Raw genomic sequence first — 20,295 nt, 5'->3', positions numbered from 1 at the left:
AGTTAAGATTTGCTATAAATGTCCACAGAAAAAAAACATTAAAAGAAGACAGTTCCTGCAAATCAGAAATGTACTACCCACGAATATACAAGGAGCCACTGGTCATAAGGCGCACGTATTATCTTCCAGACAGCTGTCTTTGTGTAACTAAGCGATCTACCAGAAAAGATTTTGCTTAGAGGAACAAAAATAAGGTTCCTTTGAATCACAGATAGAAGCAGATTTGTTTGGATACCCATTTATATTAAGCATTCATTCTCTCTCACACATATTTCACGCATAATCATAGGAGTATTAACTACTGTATGTGATGGGAATAATTATGTTAAATATGAAAGATTCTAGAGATAAGAAAAACCTAACTATAAGACAGTTGGTCATATATTAAGAAAACAGCTATGCATGAAATGGAAAATACAGTTTCTTTCTAATTTGGTAAAAAATATAAAGTTCTACCGAACTGTTTCTTTGATTAAAAAAAACAAAACAAATATTTTTGGTTGTCTCCCACATCAGATCATATATAGAAAGATTCTGGAGTGATTTTTCAGGGTAGATAGGTTAAGAATGATAGGGCAAGACTCTCCAATTGTTTCCTCTTCCAGCTAATTTTCCCAGCACCTTGTCTTCTCTATCTGCTCTTATCCACCAAAACTGCTGATGTCCTACTTTTTCCTACATTTCTTTTCCTGAATTACTTCTATACTACCCATATTTGTATTTGTTCCCTGAACAAAACATCTTCATTTTGTTATGTATGTAAACCAAAGCACATGTATTTAAGCATGGCCTTCCGAAATATTTAAATGTTCAGAACAGTTCGTGCCTGCAACATGTCTTAGAAACAATTTATTTTGGTTTTAACTTTTTAGTCCAAAGCACAAGAACTTACAACTGTAAAGATGTCTAAATTTGGAGGAGGCATTGGTGTACCTAGCAAGGAGAAAAGGCTGAAAGAAGCAGCAGAGATACATCTGAGACTAGGTCAGATTCAGAGATACTGTGAACTTATGGTGGAGCTTGGAGAGGTAAACATCTGGACAATTTTACAGTACATAAATATATTATACTAATACTAATAATGTAAATCACTTTAAAAGAAAATATTGGAGAAATGAGAGCAAAGGACATTGCAAATAGTCTAAGGAGTAAGTTTTAAAAACTGATTGGTGGGCAACCTCTCAATTATTTTTTTATATATAAATGGTCTTCTGTTTCTATTTTTTGCATTACTTTTAACCAGAAATATTTGAGTAAAATATGTCTCTGACTATGTATTATATGGTTACTCTTAATAATTTATGCAAAAAAGATCAATTCAATTCAATTATACTCTAAGCATATAATTCTTTGATGCTTCCAGAGAAAAAAATTATTGGATATTTGACTTGTCTCAAATACTGTCAATTTATTATAGTTGTTAAGATATTAGACTACAAACTGGGAATTCTAGTCCTGCTTTAGGCACAAATCAAGCTGGGTGATTTTGGGCCAGCCACTCTAGGAAGGAACCCTAGGAAGGAGGTAATGCCAAACCACTTCTGAAATCTTGCCAAGAAAGCTGCAGAGACTTAGCCAGGCAATCATTAGGAGACACTAAATATTGTATGGACATTCCGAGACAGTTCAAATATTTTAAACTTTTATATTAATTGTTTCTAAAATATTACTTTTTCTATCTTTTTTATTATTAAAAAAGTGAAACTAACTATGTAATGATTATTAGAAGTAATAATCCATCAGGAAATTCCTAATTGTCCATCAGATTACCCCTTGAAGTAAACACAGGTTTTTTTTTTTCAATTCTATCTTGGACAGTGAGAAATACCAATTTCTTTACTGACTTTTGTTTTCCTATATAATATTATTTCCTAAATAATATTCCTTATTCCTTTTATAAGTATAACTGAAAATTTAATGTTATATATTAGCTGTCCTGTTAGAAATAAATAACACAAGTAAAAGTAAAGACTATTAAACACACACACACATACACACACACATACACAATATGTGGCAGAAGTAATATTAGGAATAATGTATTGTTTCAGTGGGACAGAGCACTATCAGTTGCACCAGGAGTATCTATGAAATACTGGAAGAAATTAATGCAAAGGTAAGATTTTGTTTTTAAAAAGTACTGCATGTTTACATTGACTGCCAAGTTTTGCAGCTGGAAGTGTAATGCTTAAATGTAGGGGTTCTTTTGCACAGTTAAATGTATACTTTTGCATAAGAAAATACATCACTTTTCACTAAGAATTATAAAGTACGCATTGTAATTACTCACTTTTCCCATCCGCCTCTATAAACACACACACACACACACACACACATACATTTTGATGAATGCTACTACAATGGTAGATCTAATTAAGAAAGAATATATGAAATGTTTGAAGGAAACATGGATGGTTAAGCCCTACATCCATACTAACTGAGAAACAGCTTGTTAACAACATTTCAACACAGTGAAGGGAAAACTGCTCTCAGAACCTCTGATCGAGCAACTACACATTATATCCTGATTGAAAAAGACCTGGAAGAACAATTGGAGGTGTAACCAACATTATCACCCCTACATTAAAGGTGAGGCATTGAACAGTAGATCAAGAACCTGAAGAGGTGGAAGGTACCCAGCCTGGACATGAGACACACCTGCTGGCTAAAGAAACTATAGCAATGCATGAACACCTAGCACCACAGATGTACCAGCTACTAACAGCAATCTCTACCATCCATAATGGGTAACACAAAGAAAAACTGCTGATCATGAAAGACCCCACTCCCCCCCCCCAAAAAAAAGACAGCATCATTCAATTATCAGAAAATAACCTGCCTCCCCATAAAATAGAAAGTCCCAGCAGGCATTATAGTTGCCAAGCTACAGGACCAAAGAAGCATCTAATATGAGCAGAGCTCAGAAGGACATTGGGTATAATACTAGAGGCTCAAAACACCAGCTGTTCATTGATAGAACAGTTCTTCAAGATTCAAGGTCTATATAACCAATCTGAGTACAGCCTTGATTGATCACGAGAAAGCCTAGCTCGGTACCACATCCATGGATCTGTGTATGCTTGGTATTATACAAAGTCAACGGAAAACTAATCGCAAGGACTAGATATAGATCCAAGGAATTACCACCAGCCACCTCTACACGGATGATCTCAAGCTGTATGTTTATCAAGATGTGGAGGCTGTCGATGTGAAGCTCCTCACAATGAATAGTTTCCATCGTTAGTTCAAAACCCAGAGACTGTACACAATCGAATAGAAAGCACTGTCAAAGCAGTGTCCTTGAATAAACCTAGAGCATCCAGGAATACATCTGTAAGATGTCATCCAAAGATGAGCTGCTGTCAACAGTAGACATGGGAGGAAGAGCAATCAGAGGGGATGCTATGGCAAGAAAAGACACTGCATGGAATGTATGAGATTTGAAATTTGAAATTGAGTAATCCTACCAAAGACTGGAAAGGGCTGAGGCACTGATCACAACAGCAAAACAATATAGTCTTCCAGACTATATAGAACCGAGGGTGCAAACTATGCAGTGATGCTTCAGAGACAATTTAACACATAATGGTAGGATATGATGAAGACAAGAACATTATACACTGAATGGCACAACCAAGTAGCTGGCATTATGTACAGGAACATCTTCACAATATATGGCTTAGATCAGGGGTCCCCAAACCTGGACCACTGTCCACTACGGGGCCATGGCCCATTCAGAACCAGGCCATCAAAGCTGCAGGGGAGTGTGCACATGTCTGCAGCTCCACTTGCATTCTCAATGGGTGAACACATGCACACAGCTTCGTTTGTGTGAGCAGTGGTCATGCATACAAGCAACAGGCATGCATGCCTGCCACTGGCACAAATAGAGTTGCTGCTCTTGCCTACCACTCACATGGAACTATCCCCTCTTCCCCCCAACTAGTCTGCAAAACTGGAAATGTTGGAGACTACTGGGCTAGACTCTCCCAAATCCAGATGGGAAATTCCACAGACTGTCTTGGAGAACAACATTAAGAACTAAATCCATACCAATGTCCAATCAACTAGACATCATAGAAATAGATATGGAACATAACACAATGGTGGTGATAGATATGCCAAGTGACAGCAACATCATGAAGAAAGAATACAAGAAGCTGGAGAAAGGCCTGAAGGAGGAACTAGAGGGGATTTGGAAAGTGAACGTCAAAGTGGTCCCACAAGTGACAAGAGTTCTTGGTACTATAACTTCTAAGCTGGACGAGTGTCCTCAGCAGACCCCAGGAATAACACCAGAGCACTCACACCATGTCAAAATTTATTTTACAAAAAGAAAGCCAAAATGGAGAAACCATATTGAAAACCTAAGTATACTCTCATTGCTTCCATAGGTATTAAGAGGCTAAAAAGCAGCCTGTGGCTGATAATCAAGTGGCCTTGATCAATTGAATAGGCCAAAATTCCTGAAAAAGTTCTACAGAAAATGATTACTTCATGCTATTGCTGCTAAGGGTGGGATAGCTTAATAGCTTTACAAGCTATTAAATCATAAGGTTTATTTATTTTTTCAGAAGGGCTTCTCCAATTTTTGTAAAATAAATGACATGGTATAATAAGTCATATGCTGCTGTTCTTCTGAGGTTGTATTTTTAAAAACTAATAAGAACCAGATGATTTTTAATGTGTCATGTGTAAAACCATAGAACTCAAAGACATTGTATTTTCTTTTTCACATGACTGTAAAAATGTTTGTGTGATTATAGCGTAAATTTTTCACTGTTCAAAAAAAAAAATACAGTTAGAAAAACAAAGGGTGACCTAAATGATAAAAAGATTGCAGGAGTTCTCTATGAAGAAATTGTCCTGTTTAGAACTTTTTAATTTAAGGAAAAGAATTAAGCTGATGTAATAGAAGTTTATTTTTTTTAAAAAAAAAACATGATTTGGAGAAAGTGAGATATAAATATATCTACTTAAAACATTACTATGTCAACATTATCTACTGAAGCTGATAATGATTCAAAATAGATACGAAAAAGTCTTTTCATTCAGCTACTAGTTAAAATGTAGAATTCCATTTCTGAATAATGACCACTACCAACTTAAATAATTTTAGAAAGGTAAGGTAAGGGTTTAAGGATTAAATACATTTTACCTTTTGGTAGCAATGATTTATGGATTTCCTTATAAGTGTTGGACATGCAACTGAAACAGTAAAAGTAATTGATGATCTAATCTTGGGACAACAATGTGATTTGTCATTAAAAAGCAACTTGCAGTGGTCATATAAAATGTTTTTCACAAGCCTATGTTCTTTAAAACAACATTAGTGAAAATAATTTTTAATTAGAATTTCTGGGTTTTTTAAAATCATTTTGAAAAAGAATAGGACACATTTGAGAAGATAGGAAAGTTATAGCATATATAAAAACTTCAAGTTCTGCAAATGAATAGATATAATATTAAACATAACTAAAATGAAAATAAATAAGTCATTTACTTTTGATTAGGAGAGCTGACCAATTAATTCAGGAAGAAAACGATGAAGTTATTCCATACTGCATAGCTATTGGTGATGTGAAGAAGCTTGTTACATTTTTCATTTCAAAAGGTCAACTTAAAGAAGCTCTATTAGTTGCACAGGTACTATTTCATGTGCTTATCATGGGCTAATAAATATTGTATATCTTACCACAAAATAAAACTTTAATGATACACTATTTACCTAGAGATTCTAGCACTTTTCTTATAGGAAAACTCTAGCATACTGTATAAGAAAATACTGTATATGTATAAATTATCTAAATAATTGAAAAATAAGCTGAGTACAAAGCACAACTGAAATAATATTTATAAAAAATACTTAATTCAGAACCTATTTGGTGTTAAAACTAATAGTAAAAAACTGATTTGCAAAAGTTAATTTTGCAAATGAATTATAAATAGTTAGTTATAGATAGAACTATCCTGTATTATTGTCACTGTGGAGTGGTGCATGTTTTAGCTATTTCATTATAAATATGGCAAGTGAAATAATGCTGATAAGTGGGGGCAAGATCTCAGAATGCCAAACTTTAAAATTCAGCATTTATTTGAGCTTCTATGTAGGCTATAAAACAAAACTTGAGAATTTGGGTTAACAATATTGTATTGTAGATAGTACTTCAGTGGAAGTAAATTGATGTCTCCCCACCTTTGATTGATAATGAATAATGTATCGTTTTGGTTCATACTATTTTATTGATTGCAGGCAGCATGTGAAGGAAATATAAAAGCATTTCAGGGTTCAGCAGCAGAAGAATCAGAACATTTTGAAGGGAATAGCATAGAAAATTACAATGAGTAAGTTTATACAGAAAATAGAAAATTCATTTTTCATATATTTTATCTTGGACATAGATTGAAAAACATTGTAGAATAATGGGTCAGTTAAAAACAAAACATTTCCTTACCTAGTCAGAATAGAATATTTATAAAAGAATATTTTCAGTGTTAATGGTATGCTAATTGTCTTTATGTTTTGTTTTAGTTAAAGTTTTAAAAAAATGTAAAAATAGCATATTTAAAAAATGTTTGTAGACTGGCAGATTAAGACTTTATATGTGAATTAATTGGTCCAAAAATAAAATGAAATCCCTCCAGGTTGGAGCTGGAAAGAGCTTAAGTGGTTCAATTTTTATGAATCTGAGTTGATTTAATCTTTTACAGTTACCACATTGAGGATATTCGTGTACCACTGAATTTGGACAGACAGATAGATTTTGTTGATTTGGTTAAAGAGTTTAAGCTAAATGTTGGTGCAATCAGAAATAAATAATCAGTGGATTTAGGAAATTTTAAAGTGAAAAAACTTGTTACATCCTTGGCTATTTTCGATTGTAATTATTAAAATAATTTCTTTCCTATAGTCTTCTATATAAAGTCAGTAAAGAACTCGCTGAGTGGTATTTTCAGGATGGCTGTGCAGTGCTGGCTGCTTGTTGTCATTTAGCTGTTGAGAATATTGAGGTAAATGATTTTTTTGTTTTTCAGAAATATGTGTATACTTTCTATGTAAGAAGTAATGTTGTTGCTTTTAAATTGTTGTTACATCCCAAGGGTATTCAGGATGTGACCCATGGGTAATATAAAAGTATACATAGAAGATTAAACCCAGCTTGGTAGACACTATTTCCAAGTCACTTTTTGTAGGAATAAACACAAAGTTACTGTTATAGGGATTAGTACTTTAAAAGTAAATATCTCTCACTGATCAAGTTTACATATAGGATTTTCATTGTTGCATGATACTGCACTTGGATCATACTATTGTCAGATAAACATGTGCTTGTCATACAAATGTATGTAAAACCATAGACAGAAGCAAGGGGAGCAGAAAGTGAGATATGGGGCATTTTGTAGGGAAGGTGCATTCTACTTTTGATGCTGTTAACTAATTAAAGATGCTTAGCATACACTCTGAAGATGAAAGTTTCACATCCATTAAAAAAATATTTAAAATGCAATCGTCTCCTAGTGGGTATTGATTGCCACCTCAATCAAACAATGAGGAAATTTGGTGAAGCTGATCATCAGTATTATAAGAAGGTACTGAAATTTATTGTTTTGCACTGTTCTACATTATAAATTTTATTTATTCATAAATATAGATATTTTTCTCTTCAGATAGCATTGGGAAGGATGCTGGTCTGAAAACCTCAGAAACTATTATGACTGCATAGACAACACTTTTCTAATGGATCTATGATCAGACTAGCAGTTACCCATCATGTTTTAAAATATGGGATCTTTTCTTTACATGTGAATCTTCTGACATTACTACATGATGGAATAACAACAACTAGCTAGTGGTTAGGATTTGGGGAGGAGAGACTCAGGAATGATAAATATCAGTGATGAACACAGTATAATAACTCATACTTTTATGTGGGCCATTATATAAGTGTGCTGGAAATATCTACATGTATTCTTTGCCTCATACTTACTTTAAGGGGAAAATATTTCCTATTTTGTATTTCCTAAAAAAACATCTGCACATTTCAAATTAATTTGAGTATTCCATGCCTTAATGTATAATTAACAAGTATGTATTAACCCTAAAATCATTCAAGGTAGTCATGTTTTTGCCAAAATTCACAAATGAAAACTTCCACTTCTGTTAAATATTCTTGCTTTTTAAAAAGTTTCCAGATCAATTCATTATATTAAAAACTTTATTTTTTAAAAATAGCCCAATGCAGTCTGTGTAGAAACCTATGGTGTTGAACATTTCATTCGGGGGATCCACAATTTTGCTGTACGTACAATTAATTTGAAATGAGTGCTTCTGGCTGTCATGCCAATAAAGTATTTATCTTAATGCTTTCTATGTGGAGGTTTGCTAGGATATTTCTATATTTCAGAAACACAGCATGTGTTCAGTATAATGGATTTATAATAGTCTGACATCTAAAAAAAGAACATACAAGTAGTATGTAACAGGAAATACACATTCAGCACCATATATAATTATTGTGGCAGCTATTTTATTCATGAAAGTATCTGAAGTTATACAGTTGCAATTAATGTTATTATTTCTGCCAGTAGTAGCAAGTGAAGTCACTGGAATAGCAGTTCTCAGATCTCCATAATGCTAGGTTAGAGATACATTTTTTTACACTTCAGCTCTCAAATTTAAGTCACTGGTAGGTGCCATAAATGTATGTATTTCAGGAATTGAAAGTGTCTGGAGAATCCATATATACAGACTGTTCCTGAAACTGCCATGCACACAGATAAAATGTTTAGTTATGAATGGTTTGGGAATATTTCCTGCTCTTTAGTGATAATATTATTACCATTGTTGTTATTAGTGATGAATAGGATGATTTGATAAGGCCCATATGAGAAGATTTGTTAAGGCTGCTATGGTAAAAACCCATATTTAGAACTGGCACTAATATTTCACCTGAATATGTCCTGGATATATAGTCTGTAGTTCCTTCCCTTGAAATATCTTTTCTGATTTGACACTCTCTGGTCATCTTTTTCTTCCTTCAGAAATTTTCATTATATTTGTTGTGTAGGTGGTGGATATAAATATGAAGCTTAAACATTTGCTAAATGTTGACGTCTTTGTGCAGGCCAACTGCTTTTCAAACCAAGTTCCTCATCTGAAAAGCAGCTGGTCTGAAAGCTGATACTTATAAAGTAAAAATTTTGTAATAGATCATGTGGAATACTTTTCAGCAGACCTTTATAAAGGATCATTGAGTGGAGAAACTGCTGTTAGGGGGAACAGTATCATTCATCCCAGTTGATAATCTCTGAAAATTGAGATGTTCAGGTCTTCACCAGTAATTCATATTTATTTGTTACAGCCCTGAGACTAGATATTAATAAGATATGGAATAAAATAAGTATTACATCCCTCTATACATATGTATATGAATATAAGAAAAAAATAATAAATTATGGACCATGAATTCTGTAATGGATTCATGGCATATATTTTGCAGTAAATAATGGTATATAGATATTTTACCTGCTTTTTATAATGTGCATGTCTTGACTGATGAGAAACCAACTTAAGGGGAAGGAAGCCCCCCCCCCAAAAAAAATCCCTACTAGTGCTGATCTAGTCTTTCTCGTTGCCTTTCATCTTATAAAAGTCAGATAAATAAAAGAAGTTCTTCACTCACTCTAGAAAGTCCGGATAATGACAGTAACTTGGCTCTAGCTATCTCTCCCATTGAAATGATTTATTCATGGTTTGTTTAGGTTGCTAGGCTATAAAGAAAAGATTTAGCCAAAATGTGTGGATCAGAATCAGTGATGCATGTTTTGTCACCCTAAAATGTGGGCTTGAAAATGAATGTTAATATGATGGTTACAATGAATCCTTGTTAGGCTTAATGGTTTTTTTTTTTAATTGAGCAAGCTTGCCATGGCAAACCTGATTCGAGGAAATGAACTGGAGTTGGCAGTCAGTGTGGGCACTGTCTTAGGAGAATGTGCAGCTCAGGCAACTCATTATGCACTTGAGTTACTGGCAAGAAAATGTATGACTATTCCAACATGGTAAGAACTGTTTAGTCCAAATTATTATTTTTTCTTTAGAAACTGGACATTTTACAGAATACAGAAGCCTCGTATATTCAAAATTCGCTTTTAAGAAATCTGTTTTTTATATCCTAGGATTTAAGCTACAGTGTCCTTAGAACAGAGAAACATTGTATAAGATTAGCGAGAGATTGTCATTTGGCTATTTTCAAGCACATTGAAATAGTAACTAAAATACCAGTAGGAAGAAGTAAGTTTATTAGAATTCTAGGACTGTGCTCTGCTTGCATACTTGAAATATATTATAATCACATTTGTCTACTAGGTTTGTTTCCCTGTACTTCTAGAATTAATTCATATACACATATTTTGAGTTTATTATTCCTGTGGTGGTGTTAAAACATTAACATGATTTTCATGGAAGTAGAAAGTGCCTGTTCATAAATAGCTCATGTAATTCACTTGTTGTAAGATTTTTCTACGTTCATTAAGAATATATTAGAAAAAAATCTATACAAATTTAAATAATCCACAAAAGTGGCCCACAATGAATATTTTATTTCCTACAGGATAGAAATAATCACTATTAATTGCTTTTCTTCCAGTGCAAATATAATTTGCATTTTTAATTTTTTCCTTGCCTCCCTCTGGTCTTTCATTTTTGTCTTATTTTAGCAGGGATTGTCATGGAGTAGCCAAGGGCAACATTAATTTGAGAAAGAGGGAATTAATCAGAAAGGTCGCTTATAGTAGGAAACAATATTTGTTTTTTGAATTCTTCTGCCTTGATTCTTTGGAGCGAGAATGTGGTACTATATAGAGCCACAGTTGCGTCAACATACCTGTAAGAAACACCCAGGAAACATAATACTTAGAAATATGAACTTTCATATGAGAAAATGTATTATATTTGCCAGTTGGCTATATCAGTTTGTACATACTGGCCTGACTTATCTAGTTATATGCCATTTCACATTATATATTTGGGTCAGAACCAAACTGATATCTCTTCATTGCTGTAAATATTTTATGATCCATTTGAGGCTTCTGCAATGAATTTTTCTTCCATTTTCTCTTTTCCAGGAGTTTCCAACTCCCATTTTATTTTGATTTCATGGGATTCTGCAACAGTGTAGGAAGTAGAGACTGTAAGGGAAGATAAAAATGATCTATTTCCCATTCTGCTAGATCATGAATCTCCTTTTTAAAATGTCATTCAAAGTGATAAGTATTTGGATCATAATCTGGACCAGAACTTTATGAAAAGACAATGTTTTCCTGTTTCACAGCTTAGTTTCCTTTCTTGGACATGTAATATTTTTAGTATTTTGGTCTCTAAGTTGGGAAATTTGATAATTTTTCTTTTTATATATAAGAGATAGTAAATTAACTTCAGTTCAGTTCAGCTGAACTGAAATTTAACTGAGTGGATGTCGATGTTAATATTTTAGTACTATTTTGTGTATTACAACTTGAATATCTTTATTATAGCTTTCCATCACCTGGATACAGGTACCTTTTTTGTTTCTAGAGATAAATATTTTAATGTCTTTTGATTACATTAAAAATAACAGTAACCCATCAGACAGATATTGATTTTTCAACTTGAATATTGAATATTATTGGTATGAAATGTATAATAGATTAGTTGGTAAAATTTTAGAAGGTATCATATAGATTCCAATGACAGCTTTCATTGTGAGAAGATGAAGGACAAATTCCCTAATACATACCATTACCCATAAGGGGCATCATTAATATTTATACAATTTAATCATTGCAATTTTTGTAGCATAAAACTACTATAATTAAAAATACTCTTGCACTGTAAACATGTCAAACCTAGAATTGAGGATTCCAATAGTAATTCTGTATGTATGTGTGGTATATGGCTGTAGATATCTAAGAAAGTCAGTTTGGTGTAGTAGTCAAGGCATCAGGCTAGAAACTGAGAGACTGAATTAAAGTGCCACCTTGGCCCCACACTAACTAGGTGACCTTGAGTCAGTCGCTGTCTCTCAGCCCTAAGAATGCACTGGCAGAAACACTTATGAAAAAGCTTACCAACAAAACTGCAGGGACTTGACCAGGCAGTCTCCAAAAATTAGATCCAATTGAATGAAAGAAAAAAAATTAGAAATATTAATATCAAAAAAAAATTGGGCTTTCACTATAGTGTCATTTATTTGTACAGAAAGTGTACAATATAGTATAAAATGCCTCAAGATCAAGGTTCAAAGGAATATGATAGACTTGAACATTGAGACCTATCCAACAAAATACAGTTCAATGATAGTTGCAAGACATATCCGGGTGTTCAAGTAGACTACAGCTTAAGCATAACCCAGACTATGAATCTAACGAAAGAGCCAATGCAGTTTTGGACCCCATCAGCAGAGATATACTGTCAGTATCTTGGGAAGTGATAGTATAGTTCTATGTTGTATTAATCAGACTGTGCCTAGAATATTATATTTAGTTGTAGTCCCTATAGTACAAAAAGTACGCTGAAGAATTGGAAAGAGCATAGAGAAGAGCAAAAAAGATGGTGAATAGCTTTAAAGCCAAAGACCAAAGAAACTTATTATAGTTAGAATAATCTTGGAGTATTGTAGACTAGAGTAAAGATATTTATTCTCCATAATTTTGGAGCATATGATAAGAACCAAAGGGCACAAAGTTTACCAATGGAGATCTAAACTTGAAAGAAGAAGGAATTTTCTGTCTGTCAAAGCTTTTAAACAGTGGCACAGCTTGTCTTCTGAAGTCATGGGTGCTCTATCAGTTGAGATTTGAAGGCGGGGAAAAGATTGGACAGCTATTTCTTCAGCATAGTATGAGAAGTCTTTCCCTGGCAGAACTTAGATTGGAAGACTTTTAGCATCCTTCCAACCTTCTGCTTCTATAATTCTAAGTTATTTATTTACATACAATACCTATTAGTATTTACTAATACTCCTAGGAATACAAAGAATGGCTTTGTATAAAAACAACACACTACCTAGTAACTTAAAGATGTCTATGTGTATTTTATGCATTAATCCCATCTAGTGTTTATTGTTTTCTGTGTAATTATTTGTGAACTGCCCAGAATTAATTGGAGTGAGGAGGAGGAGGAGGAGGAGGAGGAGGAGGAGGAATGTCTAAATTGAAATAAATAATTAATACAATTCTACAAACTCTGCTGAAAAAAACATGGATTCCTTTGTGCATGTTACTATATTATGATGGGTGGATATACATTAAGCCAAAAACATAAGATAATTTTATATGCAGAAGAGGCCAGTGGAAATAATTATTGGTCATTTTGATTGAATTGTCTTTTATAATAACAGTTTGTTTGGCTTGTGTTTTATTGGTTACACAATGCACAATGTATAAATGGATTGCTTGCAGGAAAATGTCTGCAGTCATAAAATTCATGGTTCAAAAGCATGAATTTATTTTCCAAGAGGCCATAAGAAGCTTCTTGTGTAAGGGTAAAATAAAGGTAAAATAAAATAAATTGCCTGTTTTGTAATGTTGAATATAAACTTAATTAAGCTAGCTTTTATGTATTCTCTATACTGAGATTTAAGTGAAGCATTCCTAAATAGAATAATGTTCTAACTTAGGATCAGAAAAAGGAATCATGCAAGTAGCTCAGTTATAGATATTAACAGAACAAACATTAAAGTTTATTTTTAAATGCAAGCTCTATTGTTGGGTTTGCATTTCTGTCTCTTCTATCCAAGAAAGAGAAGATACCTGCTTCCATACCAGAAAACATTTGGATAAAATGTTTTAGAACATAGTATGGTGAAATTATCCCAGGATTGCTGAAAAATTACATTTTAAACAAATAACAATTACTTGTGTTTATGTATATTAATATACTGTGCAATTGTGATTGCTCTAAGAGAAAGGGTTCACTTTCAAAAATGTAGAGGGGGAGTATGTTATCATAAGTCAATCTGAAGCTTATTCCTGGTCTCCTAGTTTAGATGCTCATTTGAAGAGGATCTGCATGTGTTTTTAGCATGTTACAGTTTAATTTAATTATCTTCTAAACCAGAATTCTGGGAGTAGAAATCCACACATCTTAAAGTTGCCAAGTTTCAATAACATTGTCTTAAATTAATCATGCTTTCTTTATTTCAAAAATGTTGTTTCGCTTTTATTTGCAAATGAATAAAAAGAAGTACAAATAGTCTTATCTTTGAACTTTCTTCTTCATTTTTGCACATTATGAAATGCCTCATTTGAGTATATTATTTCATAGGGATTTAGCAGGAGATCTTCTCAGAATGATTCCTGATAATGAACTACAATTAATAAAACTATGTGCTTTTTATCCTGGATGCACAGCAGAGATAAATGACCTACATGAAAAGGTACACTTAAGAGGCCAACTGTTTCTTAGCTATTTATGTGAGTAGCAGAAGAGGTTTTATGCTCATTAATTCCTAGTTATATTTGTTAGAAGATTCCTTCGATTACGGAGAACTGTAGATTCACTTTCACATTATTTAAATTATCCCACTTTCATTTGGTATCAAAAGTGCTGGGGAGTTAAATTAAGAATGCATGGAAAATGAATACTTCCATTTGAATTACAGAAGCAGTAGGGAAAAATATTTCAGACTATTTGTACATATGCAGTATTTGCAAATGATATTTTACTTTAGAGATTAATTCTTCAGAAATATCAATATATTCAGGACAAATACTTATTGCCCACTGAATTGGTCAATATTTTTGTAGCATAAGGCAGTGGAAAATGCCTGTGCATATTTATGCTATTGAACTGTGACCATTAGAGTTAAAGGTAATTATAGTAGTGTGAAAAGTAGATATGCAAGTTTACATCTGACATTAAACAGATTACTTTTCTGGATACATAGTATAATATACTGTATAGTGTGCACTTAATACATTTAGTCCAATTAAGCTCAGGAACAATCATCACTTGAAAAAGAGTGGCTGCACATATTAACAATGTTGTCTAATTTCTCTTCTAAAACAAATGCATAAGCATAGATGCAGTGCAAGATGGTATTATAGAAAATAAGGACATTAAGATTATTACACTGCCCTGAATTACAAGGATAAAAGGTAATTAAGGGTGCATACGCACTATATTCATCAGTAACTCCTTAAAGAGGCTACAATAAGTATAATCTTTATTGTCATTGTACTTAAATACAACGAAATTTGTTGGAAATACACCCTCTCCTGAGCTTGAAAAATGAACCTGGGAAAATGTTTGATTTAAGGTGGCACTAGCAGGTGCGGAAACACGTTTTCTTTCCCTCTTCCTCTCTCAAATACACACACACATGCACGCACACACATACAAAAACACCTCTTTGTATATGGACCGCTACACAGTTCTGAATGTTATGTTCCCAAAGCCCTATTAAATTTTTGTTAGCGTGCAAATTGTACAGAGGTACAATAGTGGCTGAAGATATGAGCAATGCAGCCACACACTGCTCTTCTGCATGGTTGGCCCACATGCTCTTGGGCCTCTGTGCTAGATGTTAGAGAAGGAAAATGGAGTTGCAAGAAAGAATTGCACTTTGTTTCAATTGTATCAGACTCACTTTGTGAACATGAACAATTCTACACCCTTCTCTGCTGATAATTGCATTAATTTTGTTTGTTTCTATTCACTATCATTTTCAGTGCAGATTACCAGATGTAGAAGAATGTATGCAATTAGCAGAGAAAGCTCAGACAGATGGAAATATATTTGAGTCAATAAAGTATTATCTGTTAACTGCAGAACCAGAAAAGGCACTTCCTATAGGGATTCAATATGTCAAAGGTAAGCCTTTAAAATAATTCTGAACCATTTTTAGAAAAAAATACTAATGTGTTTTGCTTATTTGTTCCTCTGTTCAACTTTTTAAGCATTTCCCCCCTTTTATACTGCTATTTAACAGAACAAATTAGTAGTTCAGATTGGACACTTGATGCAGTCTATCCTTTTTTGGATCTTCTCAGCTATATACGCACAGAAAAATTGTTGCTGCATAAAAGTAGTGAGTAAGTATTTTAATAATAAAATTGTGAAAATGAGTATTTTCAAATTTATCCATTGATTTTGCTTCATGGGATTTACAAATATACAAACATTCTACATCATTTGTGATCTTTAGATAACCATTTTTATTAGTCTCCGAGGCCTGGAGTGGTATCTCTTCTTATCACTCCTTTTCTTCCCTTTCCTCCTCTGCATTAAGTGTCTCACACAAGAAAGTATTTCATTAATCTGACAAAGTAGACAGAATCTGTGAAAGCTAATGTAGCAGGAAAATTGGTTAGTCTTTAAAGTAACTTTCTTAAAAAGCAGGTGAATTTGTTTTGTATTTGCAAAATACAATATGAATAATTCTTTGGAGGTTTCCTTTTCCAGATATGCCTTGTGTTATAAACAGGTGTAATACATTTTTATGCATACTTTATTTTAGCATTGTTAAACTATAAACAAGAATGGCTGTTTTACATTTCCAGATGGAGAAGAAAAACTTTAGATACTTCTAATCAAAATCAAAGTAAAATTCAGTTAGAACAAATAAAACAATTTTTTGCATTTTTTGAAGTTTATTATATATTCATTTTGCTGCTTTTAGAACATTTTGAAAGGAAATCTTTTTTTTTGACAAGCTTTATAAGGTGTGTTGTAAGGTAGTAAAATAGTACAATTATCTTAAACTCTATGCCCTCCAAATATTTAAAATTACAGTCCCATTACTACCAGCAGATACAGGCACCAACCATGCTTTCTACAAGGCATATAACTTGGACACATGGTTCTAAGGAAAGCAAACTGAATCTCTCCTTTACCTGATAAAATACCTGAACTAGTATTTTTCAAGCTTAGCAACTTTAAGATGTAATGACTTCAATTCCCATAATTCCCAGTCATCGTGGGCAATTGGCGGGGGAGTTCTAGGAGTTAAAGTCCACACATCTTAAAATTGTTAAGATTGAGAAACACTCACTTAACACTCATTTAAACCAATATTTTTTTTAAATTATTAGGCAAGCAACTGCCTTAAAAAAAACCAAAATAGATTTTATTCAAATTAAATAACTTGTTAGCACCTCAGATTAACCAAGAAAATAGATCTAACATAAATAATCAGCACTCTAATTACACGATTGTTTTTTTAGTATATAATGATGGTAGAAAATACTCCAATTGTCACAACACAAAATTTCAAAGTACTCTGAAGACACCTAGAATTAATGTTGAGATAAAACAAATATAATGTTGAAGGCTTTTTTAAAAAAAACCTATACGAGCAAAATAAAATATATGTGGAAAGACATCTGTAATTTCTCTCACTATCAGCAGGATAATGCAGCATTGACATTTGCTTAAAAGTTAGCATTTCATTAAAAGCAAAAACAACAAAAATTGTTGTTCGTACAGTATCTGAATAATCCATAAAATACCATGATTGTAAATATCTACTGACATATGTTATTGTCATATCCTTTGATAAACTGTACCGTGGTTAATATCAGTTTCAAAAGAATGAAATGACCAGAATAATTTTATGACACTGTGTAATAAAGAGAAAGAATAACCTTATTAAACATATATGTGCAGTTGTGTATGTTTTCAAGCTTTTCAATTATTCTACTTTGAGTGTTCTTGACATCTCTGGCATTTATAAACATATTCCTGTGATTTCTATGGAAACTGATACCTAAAAATGAAAAAATAATGTAACCAGATTTTTTAAAAGAATTAGAATTACTGTATTTTTCAGAGTATAAAGTGCACCTTTCTTCATTCTAAAGAGGGTGAACATCTGGGTGTGTCTTATACAGTGAATACAGTATTTTTGGCCTACTGAAGCCCCGCCCCTTTGCAAAAATGGACATGCAGAGGGTTTGGGAGGCTTGCAAAGTACTCCTGGGGGCTGAGGAGGGCAAAAGCGATCAAAAAATGGGCCATTTTTTGCTCATTCCCCCCCCCCCAGCCCCTAGGAGCACTATACAAGCCTCCCAAGCTCTTTCCCCCCCCCTTTTTTTTTTGTAAAAACGAAGCGTGCAGGATTTGGGAGGCCTGCAGAATGCATTTTTTTTAAAAAAAAAATTACCTCTTCAAAATCATGGTGCATCTTATACTCTGGTGCATCTTATAGTTCGAAAAATATGGTACCTTTTAATCCATGTTAATCTCAATAACACAGAATACTGTAGTTTCTTTTTCTTATATTCTTTTTTTGCCTTCCAACTATTGTTTTTATAGCTAGATTCCTAACAAATAGAACAGAACAGAACAGAACAATAGAACAGAACAGAATAGAATTCTTTATTGGCTAAATGTGATTGGGCACACAAGGAACAGTAAATGAACTGTATTAAGATGCAGAAAAGAAACAGTGAAAGGAACAAAGCAATACTAAGACAATAAATTACAACAAAACAAAACCACTAAGCAGTACCAAGAAATAGAAAAGGAAAAAAAATCCAGGTAGTAATACAAAACATGCCAATCTCTTATAGAAATCACTGTTTACAAAAGATATATAAATTGTTATCAAATAGCAAAGTTTTAAAAAACTAAAAACACTACTCTGTTTTAAAATACTGTAAACTCTATATTAAAAAAATCACCAAAACAGTAAGTTGCACATTTCCAAAGGCCATTATTCAAATATTTGGAATAATAACAGTGGTTTAATTTACTGAACTTGCAAAAAAAAGTCATTGGTCTTATATTTTATCAACCAAAAGTAGAACGAAAAATTATTATAATATACTTCTCTAAGGATCCTATTACCTTCTTGGCAATTTCTTGGATCAACATGTAGGTGTTTTATTTCCTGGAGAACGTGCTGTAAGAAATCTTTGGGATTTATTATAGTGTAGATTGGATTTTAATATTGAGCCTCATGAATATATGCGTAACTCTTTGCTAAAGAGAAAAGATGGTAAATGTTTTCTTCAAAGGTATGGGAGGAAGTCAGGGTTAGCAGTTTTAAATCAATTCTATATAATAACTACATTAAGGATTGTTTTCACCTTCAAATTCAATTTGGATCCCTAGTCCACAACAATGGCTTCAAGATCCATATGATCTTGAATTTACAGTGAGTATCTTGTCAGCATTTCAAAGTACAGAAGTGTATGCATTTCAAAGTACAGAAGTGTATGGGGAATTCCAAACTAATAAAGATGTTAATATAATGTTGAATTATGTCCTCAAACCTTGAGATCTGTCTTTGATAAATTATGTTTGTACCAGGTATGAGAGATTACTAAAAGCATTCCAAGAAATTAGGAAAGTGGTATCATTCCAGAAGTCAAATACATGGAAATGTCAAAGCTCATTTAAAAAGATGTCTTTAAGATAGCATAAAAATAGGTTAGTTTGGGGTTGTTCGTTTTCATTTGAAGAAAATATATTCTAATAACCTAACTAGATTTGTTTCTATGTGCTTAACTTTATTTATACCAGTAGTAACTTCATTTTTATGGCATATTTGATTTTGTTCATTTGTCTGCTTTTAAAATATCTTTTTTAATGTTCTGTACATCCCTTAAATTTCTAATGTGAATAAGACATATACATGCATGCAATAGTAATTAGGAAAAGTAATGAAAATATTTTTTCCAGATTTAGAAATGAATTGTTAATATTATGTGGCTACATTGGGGCTTTACTGGCTATTCGAAGACAATATAACAGCATTGTACCAGCTCTTTATGAGTATACAAGGTAATTCTTCTGTAATAACTTAATTAAAAGTCCTCCTAGGAATTATGAGAGCTCCATTTCTTTTTTTATTTCTAAAATCTGTCATTCTAAATGTTCTAATTTTTCACATCTGTGTGGACAGTTTGTGACTGTCATTAGTATTTGATCAATGTACCTTCCCTTTGAAATGTATCTAGTTTTCCTAATGAAAAATACAGTTTGAGTAAAAGAATGACATTTGTTCAATAGTTGTTCACAGTTGTTTTAAACCTTGTAGCAACGTTCCGACTGATGAATCCAACCAAAGCAAGCACAACTGAGACGATCCAATTTCTTAATACAAAACTTTATTGACTACATCACTTTAGTACCAAAAAGGACAAAACCAGATCTGACCATTTCCCTCATAAACCTACACAGTCAAAATTCAGGTTCTTCTCCCCACAATTAGATCAGGTCACATTGTTCAATGGAGTCTCCTGGTATTGTGAGAAAGTCTTTTGGCTCTGATAAACACCTGCCAAAACATGCTTGGTTCTCATGGCTGG

General features: G+C 32.9%; 1 protein-coding gene across 5 annotated transcripts in view; it reads left to right on the top strand.

The window, feature by feature from the left end:
- The window catches only part of WDR17 (WD repeat domain 17), a 67,620-nt gene that overhangs the window by 44,005 nt on the left and 3,320 nt on the right, over positions 1 to 20,295 (top strand). For 3 of the 5 annotated variants that reach the window (XM_032224283.1, XM_032224285.1, XM_032224284.1), the window contains exons 17-26: positions 873 to 1,028; positions 2,052 to 2,116; positions 5,514 to 5,646; positions 6,254 to 6,345; positions 6,912 to 7,011; positions 9,923 to 10,062; positions 14,306 to 14,417; positions 15,712 to 15,853; positions 15,972 to 16,074; positions 19,667 to 19,768. In XM_032224283.1, the coding sequence (XP_032080174.1) occupies positions 873 to 1,028; positions 2,052 to 2,116; positions 5,514 to 5,646; positions 6,254 to 6,345; positions 6,912 to 7,011; positions 9,923 to 10,062; positions 14,306 to 14,417; positions 15,712 to 15,853; positions 15,972 to 16,074; positions 19,667 to 19,768 (1,145 nt within the window). Of the gene's footprint in view, positions 1 to 872; positions 1,029 to 2,051; positions 2,117 to 5,513; positions 5,647 to 6,253; positions 6,346 to 6,911; positions 7,012 to 9,922; positions 10,063 to 14,305; positions 14,418 to 15,711; positions 15,854 to 15,971; positions 16,075 to 19,666; positions 19,769 to 20,295 lie in introns of those variants that run through there. The other 2 variants (XM_032224286.1, XM_032224287.1) reach the window with 2 other exon arrangements.

This window comes from Thamnophis elegans, chromosome 9, assembly GCF_009769535.1.
Source record: "Thamnophis elegans isolate rThaEle1 chromosome 9, rThaEle1.pri, whole genome shotgun sequence".
Lineage (NCBI taxonomy): Eukaryota > Metazoa > Chordata > Lepidosauria > Squamata > Colubridae > Thamnophis > Thamnophis elegans.
This window is presented reverse-complemented; position numbering and strand designations above follow the sequence as displayed.